The sequence below is a fragment of the Thamnophis sirtalis genome, unplaced genomic scaffold (assembly GCF_051295495.1).
Source record: "Thamnophis sirtalis isolate CommonGarterSnake01/CBP01778 unplaced genomic scaffold, rThaSir2_p1.2 scaffold_4, whole genome shotgun sequence".
Taxonomy (NCBI): Eukaryota; Metazoa; Chordata; class Lepidosauria; order Squamata; family Natricidae; genus Thamnophis; species Thamnophis sirtalis.
Window position 1 is genome coordinate 84,607,647 of NW_028261384.1, and position 21,667 is coordinate 84,629,313.

General features: G+C 40.2%; 1 protein-coding gene across 2 annotated transcripts in view; it reads right to left on the reverse strand.

The window, feature by feature from the left end:
* The window catches only part of LOC106548805 (sulfotransferase 1B1), a 29,846-nt gene extending 9,425 nt beyond the window's left edge, over nt 1-20,421 (reverse strand). Inside the window, exons 1-6 of one of the 2 annotated variants that reach the window (XM_087713240.1) lie at nt 20,346-20,421; nt 18,256-18,402; nt 17,998-18,126; nt 14,500-14,589; nt 10,273-10,370; nt 8,416-8,542 (exon numbers count right to left, since the gene is read on the reverse strand). In XM_087713240.1, coding sequence (XP_087569366.1) covers nt 8,416-8,542; nt 10,273-10,370; nt 14,500-14,589; nt 17,998-18,126; nt 18,256-18,400 — 589 coding nt within the window. In that variant the 5' untranslated portion in view covers nt 18,401-18,402; nt 20,346-20,421. The remainder of the gene's footprint in view (nt 1-8,415; nt 8,543-10,272; nt 10,371-14,499; nt 14,590-17,997; nt 18,127-18,255; nt 18,403-20,345) is intronic. The other variant, XM_087713241.1, reaches the window with a different exon arrangement.
* Nucleotides 20,422-21,667: the final 1,246 nt, after the last annotated feature.

A 21,667-nucleotide genomic window follows, 5' to 3' on the forward strand; every position in this document is an offset into this window, starting at 1 on the left:
CCCCAAAATGAAACCAAGGGGATTTTCAAGCCCTAATAGACTCAGGCTGCACAAGGTGCTTGATCAACTTAACCACAGTCCTGAAATTGGGGATCAAAGCAAAAAAAATGGCCCACCTGATCTGGTTCAAACAGGTCAACTGGTCCCTAATGGGGGGAGCCTATGCCACCCACATGACTGAACCAGTGAGGCTAGAGTTAGTAGATCACTGGAAAGTTTTTCAATTCATAATGACAAACACAGTCATACTGGGACTTTCCTGGCTAGACAAATGGGGACCGACCATCTGGTGGAAAGAGGGTACCTGCTGACTTAGGATATCAAGAGGCCCCAACCCAGCCCACACCAGCAAGCAGAAACACACACACACAGGAAACCCCCCAAAAGAGCCCACCAGAACAACTAGCAACCACATCCGACAAAACCCCAGAGGCTGAACTGATTCCGAGGGAATATCAGGACCTCGCAAAAGTATTCAGCAAAGACGAGTGCTATGTTCTGACTCCCCACTGTGAGACAGACTGTGCCATCAAAATCATCTTTGTGGCAAAACTACCCAAGCCCAAACTGTACGCCACAACACCCCAGGAAATGCAAGAGATGCAGAAATACATAGACAAAAACCTAGCAAGGGGGTTCATTGAGCCAGCCAAGCCACAGGTCGCAGCACCAGTCCTCTTCAAAGAAAAAAAGATGGAACTATGAGATTGTGTGTGGACTTTCAAAGGATAAATGCCGTATGCATACACAATCTATACCCCCTCCCCGTCATAAAGGACATGCTATCTCATCTGGCCAAGGGAAAAGTCTTCACCAAACTAGACCTCAGAGAAGCACACTACCAAGTACATATCAGAGAGGGAGATGAGTGGAAAACAGTGTTCAACTGCCCCCTAGGGAGCTTCAATTCAAAGTGATGCCTTTCAGACTGCAGGGGCCCCCAGCGGTATTCACGCAGTTAATAAATGAGGTGCTGCATGAGTACCTTTACAAGGGGGTCCTTGTCTACCTAGATGACATCCTCATCTACACTGAGACTATGAACGACCACATACCCTTTGTATGCCAAGTACTAGAAAAACTTCTGACAGCCAACCTGTACGTCAAGGTATCAAAATGCAAATTCCACTGTGCACAGTTAGACTACCTGGGTTACCGAGTGTCAAATGAGGGAATAGAGATGGACCCAGCCAAAGTACAAGACGTCCTAGGCTGGCAACGGCCTTGTACCCACAGACAGCTACAAAGCTTCCTAACTTCTACAGCCAATTCATCCCTTCCTTTGCAAAGATTGCCAAACCCCTGACAGGCCTCTTGAAGGCAGGGAGCCCAGGAACAAAACCTCACCTGGGGCAACCTCTACAGTGGGACCTAACCTGCCAAGAGGCGTTCAAAACACTAAAAGAAATGTTTGCAAAGGAGCCGGTGCTGAAGCATCCTGACCCCGAGCAACCCTTTGTGATCCAGGCAGACACCAGCGATATGGCAGTGGGAGCACTGCTACTCCAAAGAAACAACCAAGGAAACTTACAACCCTGTACCTACACCTCCCTCAAGCTCACAGACATAGAGACACAATGAGCCGCATGGGAAAACGAGGCTTTGTGAGATGGGCATTGCTAACCTGGCACCTATTTAAAGGGGGCCAGAAACTGTTAGAAGTCTGGACTGACAACAAAAATCTGGAGGCGCCCAGGACCCCATTGAAACTATCACCCAAACAAGTCCAATGGGCTCAATACTTCAACCATTTTGATTTTGTTTTAAAGCACATCCCAGGAGGGTGGAACTTTCTAGGTGACACCCTCTCCCACATGCCCCAGTACAAATGCGAATGGGAGCAGGTGGTGGACACCATCATTTCCTTTACTCAAATAGTTGCACAAGTGACCACCAGGCAGCAATGCCATGATCAGCAAGACCAACCCACAAGAGTCCTGACCACGAGACTCAAAACCCTAATTCTCCAGAGGAACCACTACACCAAACTGGCAGGCCACTTTGCGTTCCTAAAGACTTTATACTTAGTCCGGAGGCAGTTCTGTGGCCTGGCATAAAGAAAGATGAAAAGTTGTATCATCTGGGCCACAATGAAGAGACATCCGGGAAAAACCCCTGAACTGCTGCAACCAGTAGCAGAGCCAAAAAGGCCGTGGGAGGAGATTGCAATGGACTTTATAATAGAGCTGCCGAAAAGTGGGGGAAACACGGTGATTTGGACTGTAATAGATCTGTTCTCCAAACAGGCACACTTCTTACCCTGCAGCGGACTACCCTTGGCTGACAAGCTGGCCAAACACAGTAGCACAGGACTCGCGCCATTCAAAGTAGTGAATGGCATGGACTTCCTCCCAATTGCTGAGTATCCAAGGGATCCCCCCTCCTCAGTCACTTGACTGATTGGATGTCAATGCTGAAATCAACCTGGGAAAATGTCAAAAAAGCGCTGGCTAAAGTGGCACGAACCTATAAGAAACAGGCAGATAAACACAGGGGCTCAAAGGAGGAACCAACATCGCGACAGCACAACATACAGTCTCGACAGTCCAAGACCACTGTTGACCCTTTAGCCACTGAACGGTCCAGCGGGACCTAAACCATCCCCTAGAAACGGTGAACAGGAAGATAAAGCCTTGCTGGTCTCAGGAACATCGCAAAGTCCCTGATTGACCCAAGGGAAGCACTTCAAGCCAGCAGCAAAGAGGCAGCCCCCAAGCTGACAAAGTCAGAGATGGTCCCAGAAGGAAGGAAGTGAAAGTGAGTCCATCAGGTGAGGTTTTTTTTTATTCTGAGAAAGATTGCCCAAAGAAACTTTAAAAAAAAGATAAATTAGTCCTTTAAGTAAAAGAATAAAGCGGCGAATTTAATTCTTATTGGACTGCCTTGGAAAGTTCTTGTTTTTTCTTGTAGCAATATTTTGTGAATTGAAGTGACTGTAATGTTTCCTGTTTCTCCACTTGAAGTGAACAGATTGATTTTTTTCCTCTATTTTTTCTCACTTTATTTTTTGGCTTGAATTAAAACCCTCTTTTTTATTTTAACAAATTCTTCCTACCATGTGTAATTAAATTCCATCAAAGACAATTAAAGATTTTTGTTTTCAATAGGCTTGAAACAAGTATGAAAAAGTCGAATCTGCCCTTCGGAAGCCAGAATCTGGAGTTCTCTCTTTGAAACAATGTATCCTTTGTTCATTCCTCTTTGATCTTACTCACTTTGTAACTGAAGGGTTTGCAACTTGCTTACAAAAACTGATAAAGAGTCAAGGGCACGAATTGTTTTTTGCAGGTGCTCTTGGAAAATAGAACCCTTCTTTGAAGAGTACAAAAGAACTTGTGCTTAAGTTAACTACATGTATGTATGTATGTATGTGTGTGTGTGTATGTATGTGTATATATATATATATACACATACACACACACACATACATATACATACACACACACACACACACACACACACACACACAGAGGCAGTGGCTATCAGATTCCTTTTTTCTTTTTTTCTCCTGCACTTTTTTTTGGGGGGGAGGGGAATGGATCAATATCCAGATGAGGAAACCTTAAAATTTTGAAACATCCTGGCTGGAATTCAAAATATTCTGGAAGGATTTGGGAGATTTGAGAACAGGTTGGATAGACTATTGTTTCTCACAGCAAAAGATGATGGGGTTGGAGCCCCAAAAATTAAAGAAGAGAATGAAAATATAGAAGATAAAGACAAGACAATAGATGAACTTATTAATGGAGCAAATATGAGTGAAAGTGGAAAGAAGGTAAGATGGAAAAGTGAATTTGACAATTTGGATTTTTATCCCAGATTTCAAGATACAGGAGAAAAAAAAGGGTGATAATGATGGAGTTAAGAAGAGAAACCTTTTCAGAAACAAATTTGATAACCAAAGACAAGCTAATGTTAATAACAATTCAAGGGCAACGAGACTATTTGAGAGATCTTTTAAGCAATAAAGTGCAGAGAGAAGTTTATAAAAACTTTATAAAGGAGCTGAAAAGAGAATTGACACAACTGGCAAGAGAGATAAGATTGTTTTGTACTGGAAAGATACAGGTTGATAATGAAAGTTGATGATAAAAAGTTAACTTTTGGTGATTAATAAGTAGGAATTTCAGTATTTTGTAGATTGTTTTAGATTATCATTGAATGTTTATTTGTTAAGATATAATTAACTACAACAATAATAATGAAATAATAATTTAATTAGTATAAGTAACCTGGTTATAAATTGTAAATTGGGACTTGGTGAAAAGACATATAAAGTTCATTAATAATTTTTTGTTTAGATCTTGTTATAAAAGTATAATCCCTTTGGGTCTGAAGAGAAGAGATGTGATATAAATACTAAATAATTTTTCGTTAACCACAATAATAACAAGGAAATATTAATGGATATTTTGGTGATTTATATGTAGGAATGTTAGTATTTTGTAGATTGTTTTAGATTGTTATTAAATGTACATTCATTAATATATAATTAACTACAATAATAATGAAATGATAACCTTAATTAGTAAAAATAACTTGGATATAAATTGTAAATTGAAACTTAGGGAAAAGACCTATAAATTTTATTAATAAATTCTTGTTTAGATCTTGCTATAAATTCTTTTAATTTCTTTTGGGCCTGATGAGAGGAGAGGTGATATAAATAGTAAATAACTACAATAATAACAAGGAAATGTTGATGGATAATGTTTAATGCTATATATATCTGTTGTATTAGTAAAAGCAAATTGGATATAAACTTGAAATTGTGAGTTGGGGGGGAAGGGGGGGAATGCTTAGATATCTTATTAACTGATTTTGTTTCAGAATATGTTATAAAGGTGTAATGTTATTGGAGGTTTATTGAAATTGCGAATGAATGCCAGTAGGTGGTTGTGTCTTTAAATACAAATGATTTCAGATAAAAGCATGTTTAAATAATTGTAATTAAATGAGAATTGTGGTACAGTGATAGTAAAATACATTAAAAAAATTGATTTAAAATGTACAATTCAATTTGAATGAAGTATATGTAATGATTGTGGAAGAAACCCACAAAATGCATTTGTAACCAATCGACATGCTTTCTACAAGATGTAATGAAGGACGATTATTTTTTTGTGTTTTTGTTTAATTAAAACAATAAAACTTTTTAAAAAACACACATACAGGGGCTCCACAACAGCCATTCCGAGTGGAAGAGAAGGTTTATCTCTCCACAAAATATTCGAGATTAAAACTCCCGAGCAAGAATCTGAGGCCAAAGTTTATGGGACCATTCCCCATAGTAAAGATCTTCAACCCAGTCACAGTGCAATTGAAACTGCCTCGATTGCTGGGGAAGATACACCCGGCATTCCACAGTAGCCTCTTTAAACCCATGATTGGATACACTCTGAGACCACTACTCCAGGAGCCCCCGGACCCTGTGGTCATAGGGGGGGACAAACCCATTATGAGGTTCAACGAGTCCTTGATTCGAGGTGGCACAGGAGACAACTCCAATACTTAATCAAGGGGAAGGGCTACCCCTTATCAGAGGCATCTTAAATAAAAAGTAGAAATATCCAGGCTGATTGCCTGATAGCAAAATTCCATGCAGAAAATCCAAGCAAGCTTGGGGGAGGATTATATACCTGTACTCAAATTGTTTTGTTTCACACAGGTCGCTTTCTGGAAGTGAGGGGAGACGAATGTCAACTTGTAAAGCATTTCCATGACTATTATCAAGTTGACATTGAAGGGAGGGAGAATTCCACGCATAGCTTCAGCCAGAGTTGGATATCATATTTCTACAGCAGACGTGTGAGGCGCGAAAGTTCATAGCCTGCTGCAGCACCTGATTGGTGGATGTGATTTATGACACAGACTGAGGGGAGGGGAGACACAGGAGTAAAGTTCAGACACCATTAAACAGAAATCAGATTTGGCTTCACAGCAAAAGAAAATGCCAAAATGTTGCTCCTAATAAATGACTGGATTTCTTTTTAACTTTGTCGCGAAGCTTGTAATTTACTTAGGGCATCTTTTGAAAACTTCACAGATCATTATTCCAGGACCTACCCCCCCCCCCATGGGTAACAATCACCACTGATGCCAGCCTGTCCGGGTGAGGTGCACACCTGAGGTTGGAGATGGTCTAGGGCCTTTGGTCTCAGTGGAAGTGGCACCACACCATCAATTAGTTGGAGTTTCGAGCAATACAACTGGGCCTCTTTCATTTGCAGGACACAGTTGTCAACAGACATGTCCTGGTCCTCATGGACAATATCTCAACCAAGGCCCATGTCAATCGCCAAGGTGGGATATGTTCCAAGCGTCTGATGCAGTAAGCCATGCGCCCGGGTCGCTGGTCATAGAAGAACCTCCTCTCACTCTGGCCGAACACATCTCTAGCAAGGCAAACAACTGATTGGCTCAGCCAGACTCATCTGGATCAGTCAGAATGGACTCTCCATCCACAATTGTTCCAGGCACTGGTCAGCCACTTTGGCTTGCCCATGATCGACCTCTTCACCACCAGGGCCAACAGAAAGGTCCCACAATTCTTCGCAAGGTATGTGACTCCAGGTGTAGAGGGAGTAGATGCACTTTGATATCCTTGGCCCGACGGCCTTCTTTATGCCTTCCTTCCCCTTCCCCTCATTCAGTGGGTTATTCAGAAAATGTTGAAGGAGCAGGCAGAATTAATTCTCTTAGCACCCTCTTGGCCATGCCACCCCTGGTTCATAGATCTCAAGGCTCTCTCAGTTGCTCCCTCGTGGCATCCCCCAGCTCAGTCCAGGTCTCTGATACAAGGGTCTTTCTTTCATCAGGATCCCCAGTGGATCAAGATGACTGCCTGGAGGCTGAGTGGCACATCATGACCTCTATAGCTCTGTCCTCCACAGTCATCAGAACCATCCAGATGAGATTCTACCAATCGTACATACAACGCCACTGGAAAGCCTTCTGTCATTGGTGCCACCCCAGGGCCATCCTTCCATTTCAGGCCCTTATGCCGCATAACTTGGAGTTCCTCCAAGGGAGTCTGGATTCTGGGCTCGCACTCAATACATTCAGGAGACAGGTGGCGGCTCTTTCTTCAGTCCTATGCTGTGGGGCCACCATGTCATTGGTGCACAACCACCTCATCAGGAGGTTTCTGAGGGGCGCCACCAAACTTTGCCCACCTGTGGTGCATTTTTTTCCCCAATATGGGATATCCTCATGGTACTCCAAGCACTCATGGAACTTCCCTTTGAGCCTCTGAGACAGGCATCACTATGTTACCTGTCATTTAAGGTGGTCTTCTTGATAACCACCACTTCGGCCAGGAGGGTGTCGGATTTGGCAGCCCTGTCCATCAGACAGGACTTATGTATTTTTCATACAGATAAGGTAGTCCTGAGACTCGACCCGTCGTTCATTCCAAAGATGACCTCCATTTTTCATCACTCTCAAGAACTGGTATTGCCCAATTTCTGTCCAGACCCGACTCACCCCAGGGAACGCAAGTGGCACACTCTTGATGTGTGTAGAGTTCTACATATCTACATTTGCAGAACCTCACCTTTTTGGCGTATGGAGGTGTTGTTTACCATATTCCATCCAGAGTCATTAGAGTGCAAAGCATTATCATCAATGCTGGGGCACTGGATCCAGGCATGTAGCTACTGTAAGCTTACACCTTACAATCGCAAGTTTCTCCAGCACAGATCAGTGCTCATTCTACTCAAAGTGCAACAATGTCTGCAGCCTGGGATACCCAGGCCTCTTTGGAAGAGGTGTACACAGCTGCCACATTGTCTTCACCTTCTCCCTTTATTCGGCATTGCAAAATTGACCAGTATGCATTGACCCAGGCTACTTTTGGAAGGCGGATGTTACAATGGGTTGCAGACAGCCAGCTTCATCTGGCCCAATCATCATTCCACCCATAATCAGGGGACAGCTTTGGTATGTCCAATGCATAGATGCTGTCTCCACCAATCTTCGAGAATGGGTGTTTTCTTACCTGAGACACCCTTCCTCTGGACAGATGGAGACAGCATCCAGCCCCGCCCTGATGTTCATTTTATTTGCCTGGTCCGGTGTCAGTGGGAGAGATTGCCTCATATGATTTAGTTTTCACACATCAGTCTGCTATCATATTCATGTTCAAAAAGATGGATATAGCTGCAGGAGAAGGCGTGTCTTAAAGATATCAGATTCAGTCCTATTGGTTAGTGTATGAGTATAACTCATGATTGATGCTGTCTCCACCTGTCCAGAGAAAGGGCATCTCAAGTAAGCCAACACCCATTTTCTTTTTTTTTTCTTTTTTTTTACTAAAAAAGAAAAACATTATGTTCATAATCTGTCCTGGGTTTTTCTTCAGTAAGTGAGCAGCAAACTCACTCAGTCTTATCACTTTGTTTCCTAAAAACTTACTTCTTCCTATCATGAATTTCTCCAGGTAGTCACTCCAAGAGCCAGGATCTGGATGTAGCTTATTCATCAAGTCAAAGTGATAAAAGGAGACAGCAACATCCTTTGCATTGCGAGCCATATAGATCATCTTAATTGGAGCAAAGAAAAAATACATATAATGCATACATTCTATTGGTAGGTTTTCACTACTGAGCTAAAGAGACAAATTAACAAATTAACATCTTGAAAGGGCTAATTCCATTCTGTCTTTGTTCAGACCTTGCTGCAGGGAATTTTTGCCTATGAATATAGCTATCTATCTCTTTATCTCTTAAGTGGTGACATCTGCTGTGAGCTATTAAGGAAGGTGAGGGCTGTTTTTTCCCTCTAAGAAAACATTTCTCCATTTCTCATCCAGGGAGATATATTCTTTTTAATATTTCTCAAAATATTTCATTCTTCTAGGTAGTGGTGAGTTCCAGATCCCGTTGCAACCGGTACAGTGCAACAGGGCTGGGCATCCACCACATGAACGCGCGCAGCATGCGCACATGCATACATACTGCCTGCGACGCTCTGCAATGCCTCCGTGACAGTCCAGCTGCTCGATGGAGCATCACGCTGGCACGGTATGTTCTGTGAGCAGAAGCCCTGAACAGCTCAAATACTGGTAAGGATAGCGGGCGGGCGGGTGGCCCTCCGGAGCACCATACTGGAACAGTACCCGTACCGGGTGTACCACCTGCAACCCACCACTGCTTCTGGAGGGATAGGTACTAACTACAATTGATGCCATGTTACTATGCCATATTATCATGAGAGCAAACTATAACAAATTGGAAGGAGGATCCACTTATTATCAGTGAGCAATCATGTAGCTTGGTTACTCTGAAGCAATGCAAGAGACTCCTGTACCAAAGGTTCTTTTTCAAGAGGCAACTGGACTTTCTAGAAACCAAGAAAGTCCAGTTGCCTCTTGAAAAAAGCACATTTGGGATAACCATAACCTGGATGACTAAAGAATCCCCACAGACAAGAGACTCCTATGCTCAGTAAATTTACAAAACAGGAAAAGCAATCCTTAGATCCATTTGCACTACTTAAAGATACCAGCTGGTCTCACTCACCTCACAAGATATCCTAAGGTAATCATCCAGATTTAAGAAAAAAATCACATGCCCCCAGAAAGGCAGTAAAAAAAATCAGACAGAATGCCAAGCTTGCATCCTGCCTCTCAGCCATTTCTTCTATGGCTATGCCAACCCTTCTGCAAATAGCTGTTCAAGCCCAGAAATAAAAATACCACAAAAAACTCTGGCGAGTGGGTGGGGACCGGAGAAGTTCAGCTACAGACAGAAAGTCTGGGTGTACTGCCAAGAACCAAGAGGCAGTTTCTGAAAACTCTTAAAGCAGCAGGGACGGCAATTAAGATAAGGATTAGGCTAGAAATACATGCACACTAGAATCTTTCCTTCCTGTTTCCTTGCAGAATTAGCCTTGTAAAGTAGGAAATGATTTCTTCCAACAACCAGTTCTCTGAACTACTCTGAAAATTAACATACAGTTTGGGAGACCCGGCAGGAGTCCACCACTGCCTCTGATGGAAGAATCTGTAATTTTAGCAAGACTTCCCACCTAAAGAACAAAATGACTTGAAGAGTTGAAGAATCAATGACCTAGGTATGGATTGGCGACTGACATCCTCCAAACAATATTTATTCTTGGAGAGCTACACTTATAAAAAGATGTGAGTAATTAGCAAATCTGATGACAGTATTTGAAGGAAATTTACTTCTAAAGGGTTTGAGTTGTTTTGGATTAGAAGCACTCTGCCAGCCAAACCCTTTCACAATGTATTCTGCTGACAAATGTATTTACCTTGCAATCTTTCTCCCAGAAAGACTTGGGAAGTAGGTTTACTGGAAGGTGGGTCTTCACCATGCGAGGAGAGGGCATATGAGTTAACTGTTCTGTGCCTTGCAAGCAAAACAATGAAATGGTAAAGAATATCATATAGACATTGCCGGTATAGAAAATAATTGGAAATGCAGGAGACACCGGACTTCCGGGGGAGGAGGCTGTCGTCGTCGGGGGCTCAACGGAGCTCCCCTCAGAGTTCTGGTCTGTATATCTAAAAGATCTATAGATATCTCCCCTTTTAGGCAGAAAGGGGCAGGGAGGAGCTCAGTTGTTAGAATCTCTTTGAAGTTCACAGCCTTTTGTTTTTCGCTGTGAACGGAGAAGAGGTTCAACACAAAGCTGAGCTTTTTTTTTAAACTCCAGCCAGATCTTCTCAGCTGTTTTTTTTCAGCCCAAGGGAGGTCATCCTCCCCCCCAGAACAAATCTAAGCTATTTAAAATCGGTCCGGGCAGTGACCATTCCTGAAAACCTTTTTTGTTTATTATTATTTAAAATACCAGCTTCAATTTTACAAAAAACTCCTTTGTTTAACTGTTTTTCAAAATGGCGATTTTATAGCCTTCGCAGTTGATATATTTAATCAGCCCTGTTTTTCTGAAGACTTCTCTTTACTAATTGCCAAAGTTTACTCAAAGTATTTTATTGCAAATCAAGGTGTGCAGAGACTTTGTTTGTTCGCTTTTGTTTTTTTATAATGGCTCCCAAGCCAAAAAATTCTAAGCGTTTTCTTAACAATACATCCCAAGTAATCGCTATAAAGCCACAGTCTTTGCCTTCTACGCCCCCTACTGGAGATCTGTTAACGAAAGAATTTCTTTTTGAAACTCTCAGAGAATTCAGACAGGAAATAATGCAATTTATTTCGGAACTATGTGATAAACTTGATGCCAAGATTGCCCAAACAAGGGAGGATACCATCGGAGTTATAACCGTGATGACAGATTACATGGCAGGAATGGAGGATAAATTGGAACTTTTGGAACAAGACAATTTTAATCTGACATCTTAAACCGAAAAGTTGCAACAGGAAGTTGAAACGGCAGAGAGACAACTTGTTATGACAAATTATAAAAACACTGCGTTTGCAATAAGAGTTAGGGGATTGCGTGAAAACGAACAGGAGAATTTGAAGCAGACCTTTTTTGAGGCTTTCAGTCATGTGGTGGGAGGTCCGGGACTCAACTTTGATTGGCAGATCCAAAAAATTTACCGCCATAATTCGTGGACAGCAAAACAGAGACAACTTCCGAGAGATGTGGTTATATACTTTGCTACAAAAGAATCCAGAAACGCGATACTACAAGAGCTCTACAACAACAGGCTGCAAATTTATGGACAGGATTTGATCGTTTTTAAAGAGGTGCCACCCCAGATGTTAAAAGCCAGGAGAGACTATGCTTTTTTAACTAAAGAACTTAGAGATAATCAGATACAGTACAGATGGGAGGCGCCATTTGGTATTACAGTCATACTTGACGATCAGAAACATCGCCTCAACTCAGCTTGTGAAGCCCGAGACTTTTATCATAAGATTTTAAAGGCGGGACTTCCTGAATTACCCGGACTTGGACAAATACAAGGAGAAGTACAAGAGAAACAACCAATCACACAATTACAGGGCGGGAGCTGTCGTTTTTCCCCTTTGGAGGGGCAGCAGAGTGGAGATCAAGGATTTAGTTATGCTTCCAAAACATTTGCTTAATCTTAACTCGAATAATACTCTGTGACTATGTCTTGTAGAAGATGGCGTGGCAGTATACCGATCAAGAGACATTAAGGCTGTGGGAAGTGATCACCTCGGAAATTATATTGTATGGGACTTAAAAAAAAAAGACTTGATGGATAACTTGGAACTTTTACATAAACTGCTTATGTTTTATTCTCTAGGGTGAGGAAGGTGGAGATTGTGATGCTTTCGGATTGTGGTTTAGGTTGAATCGAGTTGGGAAGGGTGGCGCAGATGGGAGGGTAGTGAAGGTTTAATTAGAGCTTATTTTGGGCCAGAAAGTAAGTTGACTTTTATAGTAATTTTTATCTGAACATAATGTTTGGAAGAATATATTCAGGGAGCTTGAAGGAAGCCGGAGCAAATAGGAGAGGTGTACGGATGATAATAAAATATATATATGGACATGGGTAGAGGCAGGATGAGAGGAGTTGGAACAGAAACCGAGAGAAATATTTGAGGTGCTTAAGTTGCTTTATAGAGAAAGAGGTAAAAGGGATATATTAAAGGTTTGGAAATGGATACATATTTAGATAAAGAGATAAGGTCCCTAGCTAGAGTAGAATTTTATTTGATTAACTCACTTGGTTTCAACATAGTTTGAAATCCTGCAAGTAATAAATTAATTGAGACTAGGAATGATGCACATTGCTTAAGTGTTAATAATAATGGGAAGCTGAGCTTAAGGTAGAGAGTTTATTGATTTCTCTTTTGGGGGGGGGTCTTTTTCCCCTTTCCTTTTTTTTATTATTTTTATTTTATTTTTATTTTTTTATATTCTTTATTTTTTGTTTAGCTTCTAATCTATTTGGTTTCAATATACTCCAGACTTTGCTTGATAAGGAACGATGTCGGGAATGGGATCTGGGAAGACGGAAGGGGGTCTGGGGGGGGGTTCATGGGGGGAGGGGGGAGGGGGGAAATATAGATTCAATTTTTTAAAACAATGAATGCACTTGGATACTGTTGCTTTTTTTTCTTTTTTCTTTTTTTTCTCCTTTCCCTTAAATTTTTCTTTTATAATTTTAGTGTAAATTACAAAATGAATAGACCAATGAATAGTAAAAATACACCGAAGTGAGGAGTAGAGGGAAAGAAGAGGGAGGAATTAAGAGGGAGTGAGAAGGGAATGTAAGGAGGGTGAGATGGTGGGAAGGGGAGAAAGGAATAGTTGAGGGGGAGGGGAAGTAGAAGAGGGGATTGTTGGAGGGGAGAAATGAAAGTTGGAGGGGTAGAAGAAAGGGTGTATGAAGGATAGAAGTGTTATGAGTTGTGTTTATTGCTTTTTTTTAAACTGCACAGTATTTAAGTGATTGTATAAAGGAAAATGAAAATGAAATAAAAGATGTTAATGAGTAGGAAATGCAGGAGACACCCATTAAATTGATTACATTCAGTATGTGTGTGGATGGGGGGGTGGGGGGGTGTTCAAGTCAGTTTTGACTCCTGGAACTATTTAGTACTTATTTAGATTTTAAAAAGGCTAAAAGATCACTGATAAACACTGAGAAATATAATGTGACTAAAAAGATTAATGATTATTGATTTTTCATCCTCATCATTTAGTTCCTTTTGCATAAAGCACATAGGGCAGTAAGCTTCTTCTAATGAAGCCTATCTGTGGCAGCATTTTTGGCATCTTCCCAATATCCATTGTTGCTGATTTTTACAAAACTGAACTCTACAAATCTACCTAACCAGCAGTTTTTGAATATCTTCATGTTCACTTTTGGGTAACCTTTAATAAAAGCAATATTTAAGGCCATTTTCCTTCCAGTTTTAGGAACCTTTTCTCAAATTGATCCACAGACATTCCTAATACATTGTATTCAGTGTTGCCTGATGTTTCCTAACTACTGAAGAATTTGTGAGAAACTTAGTATATCTGTAGGTATTTATGGATAAACTCCCCTCCAAACAAGTTAACAAGTTCTGGAGAAGTCTTGTGAGCAGTGGAGGATATAAACTGCTTGTACACTATTCATTCTTCTATGTTTGTCAAAGAAAACAAGTGTCTACCTCAGGGTAGCACAAATATGTGGTCTGTCATGCATCTTGTACCTCTCTCCCCAAGCATTTCTGAAAAAGTCAGTAAATTCACTGTTGCCGCTGGCACCAAAAGATGCACTGCCAAACATCTTCCACATCTTTCAGGCCCACTGTTGCCAGTTCAATTGACCTAGTGACCTGTGAGGGTTTTAAATTTATCGGTGTGGACCTTTCTCTTCTAAGTATGCAGTGCTGCTCTGCATTAGTGATCTTGATCTTTTCTAGTGTCTTTAAAGTACACATGAATAAATAGGATCAGGCTTCTGGTTGATGTCACAGCGAGAATGGCTGGAAAACAGCCGGCTCTACTGAGCCCCATAAAATCCAGCTGGTAACCACTGTTGGGAGACCCTACGGGGTCATAACCACCTTGTAGGGGCAGTGAAGGAAGGAGAGGCACTTCACTGACCATGAGGAACTTGCAATTTCCTTGTTAGGTCTGAAGCAAGCTCTCTTGAATGGCAGCAGGGACGATGACCATTTTGTGCTGGAGTGGTTTCTGGAAAGAGCATTGAAACTGGGTGAGATAATTATCAACTTTTATTATAAAGACCTGATTTAAAAGACAACGTCCCAGCCCAGGGGTGGGTTCCTGCTGACATTACTACTAGTTCGGTTCCTGAAAATTTTTGCTGTTTTGTCTATTTGTATTTTTCAATCCCTGGATTTATTGGCTAATCAGCTGTTTTTAACAGACCAACATTGGATTTGGGAATAAGAGAGCCATCTACTGGAAAAAGAGAAGTACTACAGCATTATAGCCGCAGCATACTCATTGAAAGTGAACTTAATACACATAAAGTCTAATAGACAGAATAAAAGTAATAACATCTAGAAGACTGCCTAACCTTGACTTTATGTTGACTTGGATAATTTAAGAATATTTAATGAGATTTTTTCCCTCCTGAAGATTTTTAAAAGGAACTAATTTGCAAATAACTAAACTTTATTAAAATTGGCTATTGGATTATGGATTTGAAAGATTGGAGAAATCTAATGGATTAATTTGGATTTGGACTATTAATGTTATTCAACAGAACATTCTACAAGACAAAAGACAAAAGGTGATAGAATAAAAGAGAAAGGAAGGAAAGTTAATAAGACTTTAAAATTTGGACAATTGGGAAGATATATAATCAGAAAACTATAAGGCTATAAACTACTAAAGAATTTTAAAGATCATAAATTTAGGGGTCTTGGAGGTATAATTATGGGATTGATAAAATTTTATTAAGCAGGAGTTTTAAAATATTGAGACATTGGATCTATAGAAATATACTGAGTCATTTTTATTAAATTGTTATAAAACGGGTTTACAGGGGATGATAGAGGCATGAGGCATATGAAGAAATATTCTTGATGTTAAAAAGTATGTGTGAATCTCTGAAGAACAATAAGGAGACGATTGTTTAAAGACACAGAAATGAATGTAGAAGTCATTCAACAACTGCGGGGGAAGATGAACATGATATTCAAGAAATAGATGAGAGAGATTAGAAGCTGCAGCACCAGAAGGGAAAAATAAAAATAAAAAGCAAGAAGCTATAAATAAAGAAAATAAAGGATTAATAAGTAGGAATCAATTAGATAACTCCTCAAAATCTTATAATAGAACAAGGAGAAAAATCTCCCCCCCCCCAAAAAAAAGAAAGATTTAAAGAAAAAAAAGATTCTCTTAAAAAAAAGGAAGTCTTGTTGATGAGTGTTCAAATAATACAGTAGAAAGAGAAAAGGGTATCCAGGGTATCCTACTGAAAGTGTTCAGTAGGCACAAAAAGAGCTACAAGATTCCAGGAGAGAGAGAGTTAGGGAAGAGGGAGGGCGGGAGACAAAAGGCTGACTAAAAAGTCAAGAAATGATGGGATTTTAAAAAGGTTAAGAGATGATGAATAATGAGAAAATACATTAATAAACTGGGAAAAAACAAAAAGGAAAAATTGTGTGTGTGTGTGTGTGTGTGTGTGTATGTATGTATATCACTGTTCCCTCTAAGGTGCGCGGCTGCGCGGCCGCGCACATGGCAAGAAAACACCGCACAGGACTTTTCAACTCCCGCGCAGTGATTTCCACAGGCTCCGGAAGCTGGGGAGGAGGTCCTTTGTAGGCCGGACTAACTGCTGCTGCCTCCTCCTCCTCTAACAGCACCGCCAGATTTGCTGCCCGGCGCTGTGGCTTTGAGGATCCTTTGAGGCTTCAGGAGCCAGTAGGAAGGTGGCGGAGGGGCGGGAGCAGGAAAAAAAGCCCCGATAGCCTGTGGGAGATAGGGAAGTAGGCATTAACAGTAAGTTTCTAAAGGATAACTCAGCACGAAGGAAGCCGAGGGAAGGAAGCCGTTTTCTAGCTGATTGACAGGGAGGCTGTTCCCTCCTGGATCAAAGTTACTGAGGAGAGAAGCGGCGGCAGCAGCAACGGCAGCAGCAACTGCAGCAACCAACTCTCAAACAAGTGGAAACCCACGCTGGATATGCACATGTTGTCTGAATCCAGCCTCTGCGCTCGAGGTTTTTTTTGCAGGAAGGGGGAGTCGAGCTGGTGCTCTGCAGATTTTATTTGATTTTAGAAAAAGAAAACAAAGGCTTCTTGGTCCACCTGGACCGGAAAGTCAAAATCCAGAAAATTAACCTTGTTTAGGAAAGTTTTGCACTGATGGAAAAATAGTGTTTTCCAGTGAAAGTTTTTTCCCTACTTTTCCTTGTTTGCTTTTTTGGCCTCTATTCCTTCTCTTCTCTCCTCTTTTCTTTCTTCCTTTTTTCTTCCTTTTTTCTTTCCTTCCTTCTTTCTTCCTTTCCTCTTTCTCTCTTTCTTTTTTCTGCCTCTTTTTCTTATCCTCCCACCGTCCTCTCCCCTTTCTTTTTCTCTTTCTCCTCTTTCCTTTTTTGTCTCTCCCTCTGTCTCTGTTTCTCTCTCCCTCTCCCTTCTTTCCTTCCTCCCTTCCTTCCTCTCCCCTCTTTGTTTGCTTCTTTAAGTGCTCCAATTGCTAATCTACATCAGTTGGTAATTTATTCATAACTTGCTAATATCACTGCAGACTATTGGATAGTAAGGGGGAAAGTATAGTCCTCAACTTACAACAGTTCACTTAATGACTAAAGCTACATCAGCACTGAAAAAAGTGAATTACAGCTGTTCTTCACACATGATCATTGCAGCATCCCCATGGTCATATGATCAAAATTTGGATCTTTGGCAACTGCCTCATATTTATGATGGTTGCAGTGTCCTGGGGTCACCTTTTGCAACCATCTGCCAAGGAAAGTCAGTAGGAAAGTCAGATTGACTTAACAACCAGGTTACTGATTTAACCGCAATGATTCACTTAACTGTAGCAAGAAAGGTTGTAAAATGGGGCAAAACTCACTTAACAAATGTCTCACTTAGCAATAGAAACTTTGGGCTCAATTATGGTCGTAGATTGAGGACTACCTGTATAGGGAGATTTCTTTACTTAATGGATATTTACATGGTAGAATTGAGTTTCAAATAACACTAATTTCGTTGTCTTGGGTGACATCTATGAAAAAAATCCAGGTGCTCAGGTATGAAAATGTGCTGCTCAAACACTATACTTTTCCGCTCACACTGAAAAAAAATTAGAGGGAACATTGATGTATATGCGTGTGTATGTATGTGTGTGTATACATACATACATATATACATACATACAATACACATACACATACACACATACATACATACATATATATACATACAACTTATTATAACTAAAAATAAGATTAAGATCAGTAGATGGAAATTTAGGATTCGGTAATTTAATTGTATTATTAACATTAATAGTGTGTTAAAGTATATTGTGAATTTAAAATGTTAAGGATTAGAAATAGTGTGATTTTGAGATACACTCAACGCAAATAAAACATTTTTTAAAAGAATTAAGATCAAAGCTTACCAGCTGGCATCTTCCCTGGGACAACAAATTCTAACATAGGCACTTTATTGAAAATAGCATCTCTTTTGCATTTATCAACATCACCGTTATTCAGAATCATATCCACAATTTCACTTAACCACGTTGTGCCTGGAAACAAAGAGCACAGAAGTTGTATTGAAATCTGCATGCTAAGAGAAAAAAAAACTTCATAAAATGAAGGCATCATTAAAAGATGAAAAATTATCAGGTTGCCCTTTTCCAATACTGAAAACTCACCAGATTTGGGATATGTGGCTATCACAATGTCATCTGGCCTACTCTGGAAATTTTCAATTCTATCCCAGTCAAAGGAGAATGCATAGACCATAGGAATGCCATAGACCATCTGGCAGTCCTGACGAAGGTAATCTTTGGTTTCCATCTCTGGAGAAATGTCAAGCAATAGAGTCAGAACAAATAAAAGAAATATGCAAGAGTTCCATACCTTATCAAATATTTTGCTAAATACGTTGGGAAGCTTATTTTAATCAATTTAAACATTAACCATCATGCCAAACGAAAGACTAATTTTAAATTTTATCTTTCTGACTAGATATTTTACAAACATTTCATTTTAGAGCTTTTAAAAGCACCTTTTATATTCCATTCCATATTTATTTTAAAAAATGACCACCAATATTGTTAAATAAACTCTGGACAGTAATTGTGTAATTAGAAGTCCACCTTGTACTATATTACGCTGGAAATTGCTTTAATGTCCAAAAGAGATGCTGCTAACATGTTCAAATATACTTCCTCTTGCAATACTCTTCTGACTTCTTTATTTAAAAATTCTTTCAATTTAAAAACAGTTGAAGGAAAAAGTAAATGGTGTCTAGCTTGGCATATGAACCCTACCTGGCATTCTTGTGGAATTCTACTGTTTTGTACAGGTTTGCCCTAACAGGTAGCTCTGACAATCAGCTCGGAGCGAACACGTTCACTCCCACAATCAAGTGGGCCCGCCCACCCAACCCTGCGCTTGACCTACTTTTATCTTCTCAGCTGAGTCATGTGGCAAAGTGCACACACTTGTTAAACCGGTAGGATCCCACCGCTGCTTTTAACATTTGAATTACATCCACCAGAAGATACCAAACAACCTTCTAGAGAAAAGCAAGGACCTGCAGTGAGTAGTCTAGTTATTAATGATGTGCCAGGGATAATCCAGTTGAAATCCCAGCAGAAAAACCTTGCCTGGGAAATTTCACAGAATTGTGTAGGCAGATGCCAGAAATCAAGATTGCGTTTGCAAATGCATTTGCTTTATGTTGGCTTTGCTCACCCTTTACCTTAAACTAAAATCAGCCAATCATACTTAGCCAATGTGCTATGCAAAGTCCCTGATTGTTAGTTTACAGTTTGATACTTCATCTCCATAAAGTCAATTTAACTAAACAGACTATGGTTAAGTTCACCATCATCTTTTTAACAGACACTAATGGCCATATTTTCAAAAACAGCGTTGTAACTGAAAATTATTAATAAATGCAAAGTCTTTGAAGCAGAAAACCTTGCAAATTGAATATATATTTGTTTAGCAAATAAAAATAAATTACAATGTTTTGCTTAAGAGTGAATATTTTTTTTGAAATTGATCACTACTCTACCACAAATAAAATTGAACTGAGCATATATTTCAGTATTCTTTGTTCTATATGACAACCTAGATAAGATCATTACATGTTTGTTGGTTTCTGACTCAGATTGGTAAACCCACGATTATGTCTTGTTCCATAAGTCAAAATTTAAGCATTCAAAGCAATGTGTAAACCCTTTTAAGTGATTTAAGTAAACCAGGAAGTGGGGTAAGACTCCCATGTCAAGAAGACTCTCCTCTATATTAGTTCAGAGGCTAGATCCCCTAAACCCTATTTTAAACCGCTCACAGCTGAATGGATTCCAAAATTAATCAAAAAATGCAGTTTACAAACCACACTAGCAAGATTCTCATGATAGGCAAACCATAAAATGTTAATTTTGGGTGGAATTTGCTTTAGCATATTGCCTGAGGATAGCCACAAATCCCACTCTTCCATCAAGGTGATAGCCCCGTCCACCACAAATCACTCTTAAAAAATTGCAACAAAAATAATTTCAAACACATTACATTATTTATACCACAGAGTTCTTATATGAGATATACATCTTGACAACTGATTTTTTTCCTCTGCTTTCTGAACTGGGGGGGGGGGGAGGGAGTATCATTATTTTCTGCTCTCAAATCATGAAAGAAGCCTGAAGATTTGACTAGGAGTTGGTAAACAAAGGCCCAAAGTTTCTGGAAGCCATGTCACTTTCACTGAGAATTAGAAATAAAGCCTTACCTTTACTTTTGTAGCCAAAACTGACAGCCTACAATAAGGCAGTGAGATTCCCTTTCCAGGGCTACAGACAAAAAAGGAACTCTGGAGGGTTTTAGCCAGTCAGAGGCCTTGAGAAATATAGCCATAGAAACCAAAGGTCCCTATTGCCTAATCTCTGTATGCAAAATAGGTGGAGCTGGGAAGGCTGACAGGAGTAGACCTGAATGATTTGTTTTTTCTTCTAGAAGAAGAAAAGATTAAGAGGGTTCAAAAACAGGGAACAGATATAGTTTGGTGCCTTCAGTTGCTGAGTCAGAACACAAACACTGATCTCATGTTTTACTTTTCAGTTTGTACCTGGTGATAGAAATGCACCACCTCTGTAAATAAGATGGCATGAAATTGTTTAGTGCTAATGGGATAAGTGGTGCTAAGTATTCTGTTTCCAAATCAGGAGACAGTAATTTCCTGAGGGTTTCCAAAGTATCTAAGTGGAGGAAGAATCTGGTCTTTTCCGATTATTGCAAGCTATATAGAATCATGTTCTGAATTTTAACCTGATCACTTAGGGAAGTCCCAAATAACATAAGCAACCTGCAACTGTATTATTCCATTATAGTAGAATAAAATATGGATTAAAAATATAAGAATGAAAACGTGGCATAAAAAGGATAGTTAGAAGCTTGCTTAAAGGAAATGTCATCAGCCTCTAACCACAAGATGTTCTAGCCAATGTCCCTATGTCAAAAGTCCAAACCACAAGGTTCAGATAAAGTTCGTTAATAACACGTAGTCCTTACCTGTAACAAAAGGAGAAGTAAGACCCCATCTCCTTATCAGCCTTTATCCTCAAGGAAACCAATAAGAAATGAGTTAAGTGTTTCCGTGTTACACTGCCTTTGAGAATGTATAAGAATGTGTACTTCAATAATGAAGATTGTTCAGAATTTGCAATGTTAGCTATTTCATTAACTTTCTGAACCTGGCTGCCAAATAAACTTTTCCTGTATCCTGAGAAGTCTAAAGCCTGTCATTTTCTGCAACAATTCTGGCGACCGTGGGCAGGATTTAGAGCGATATTCGCTGATGTTGGAACGGACCAACCGGTGCCACATCAAGGCCATCTCACCCGTCTTCAGGCGCCAACGGAGACCTTTCTCCGGAAGAGGGCTGACGACCTCTCTTGGACATCCAGAGGACACCACCGATCCAAGAATCTGACCAGGATCAGGACAAGTTAATAAAAATTATGCTGGCTGAGAAAGAAGATGCCTTCAGGAAAGTATCAAAAGAATTGTAGATCCACTCAGTTAGGAGTGGAAGAGGGGGCCCGATCACCCCCC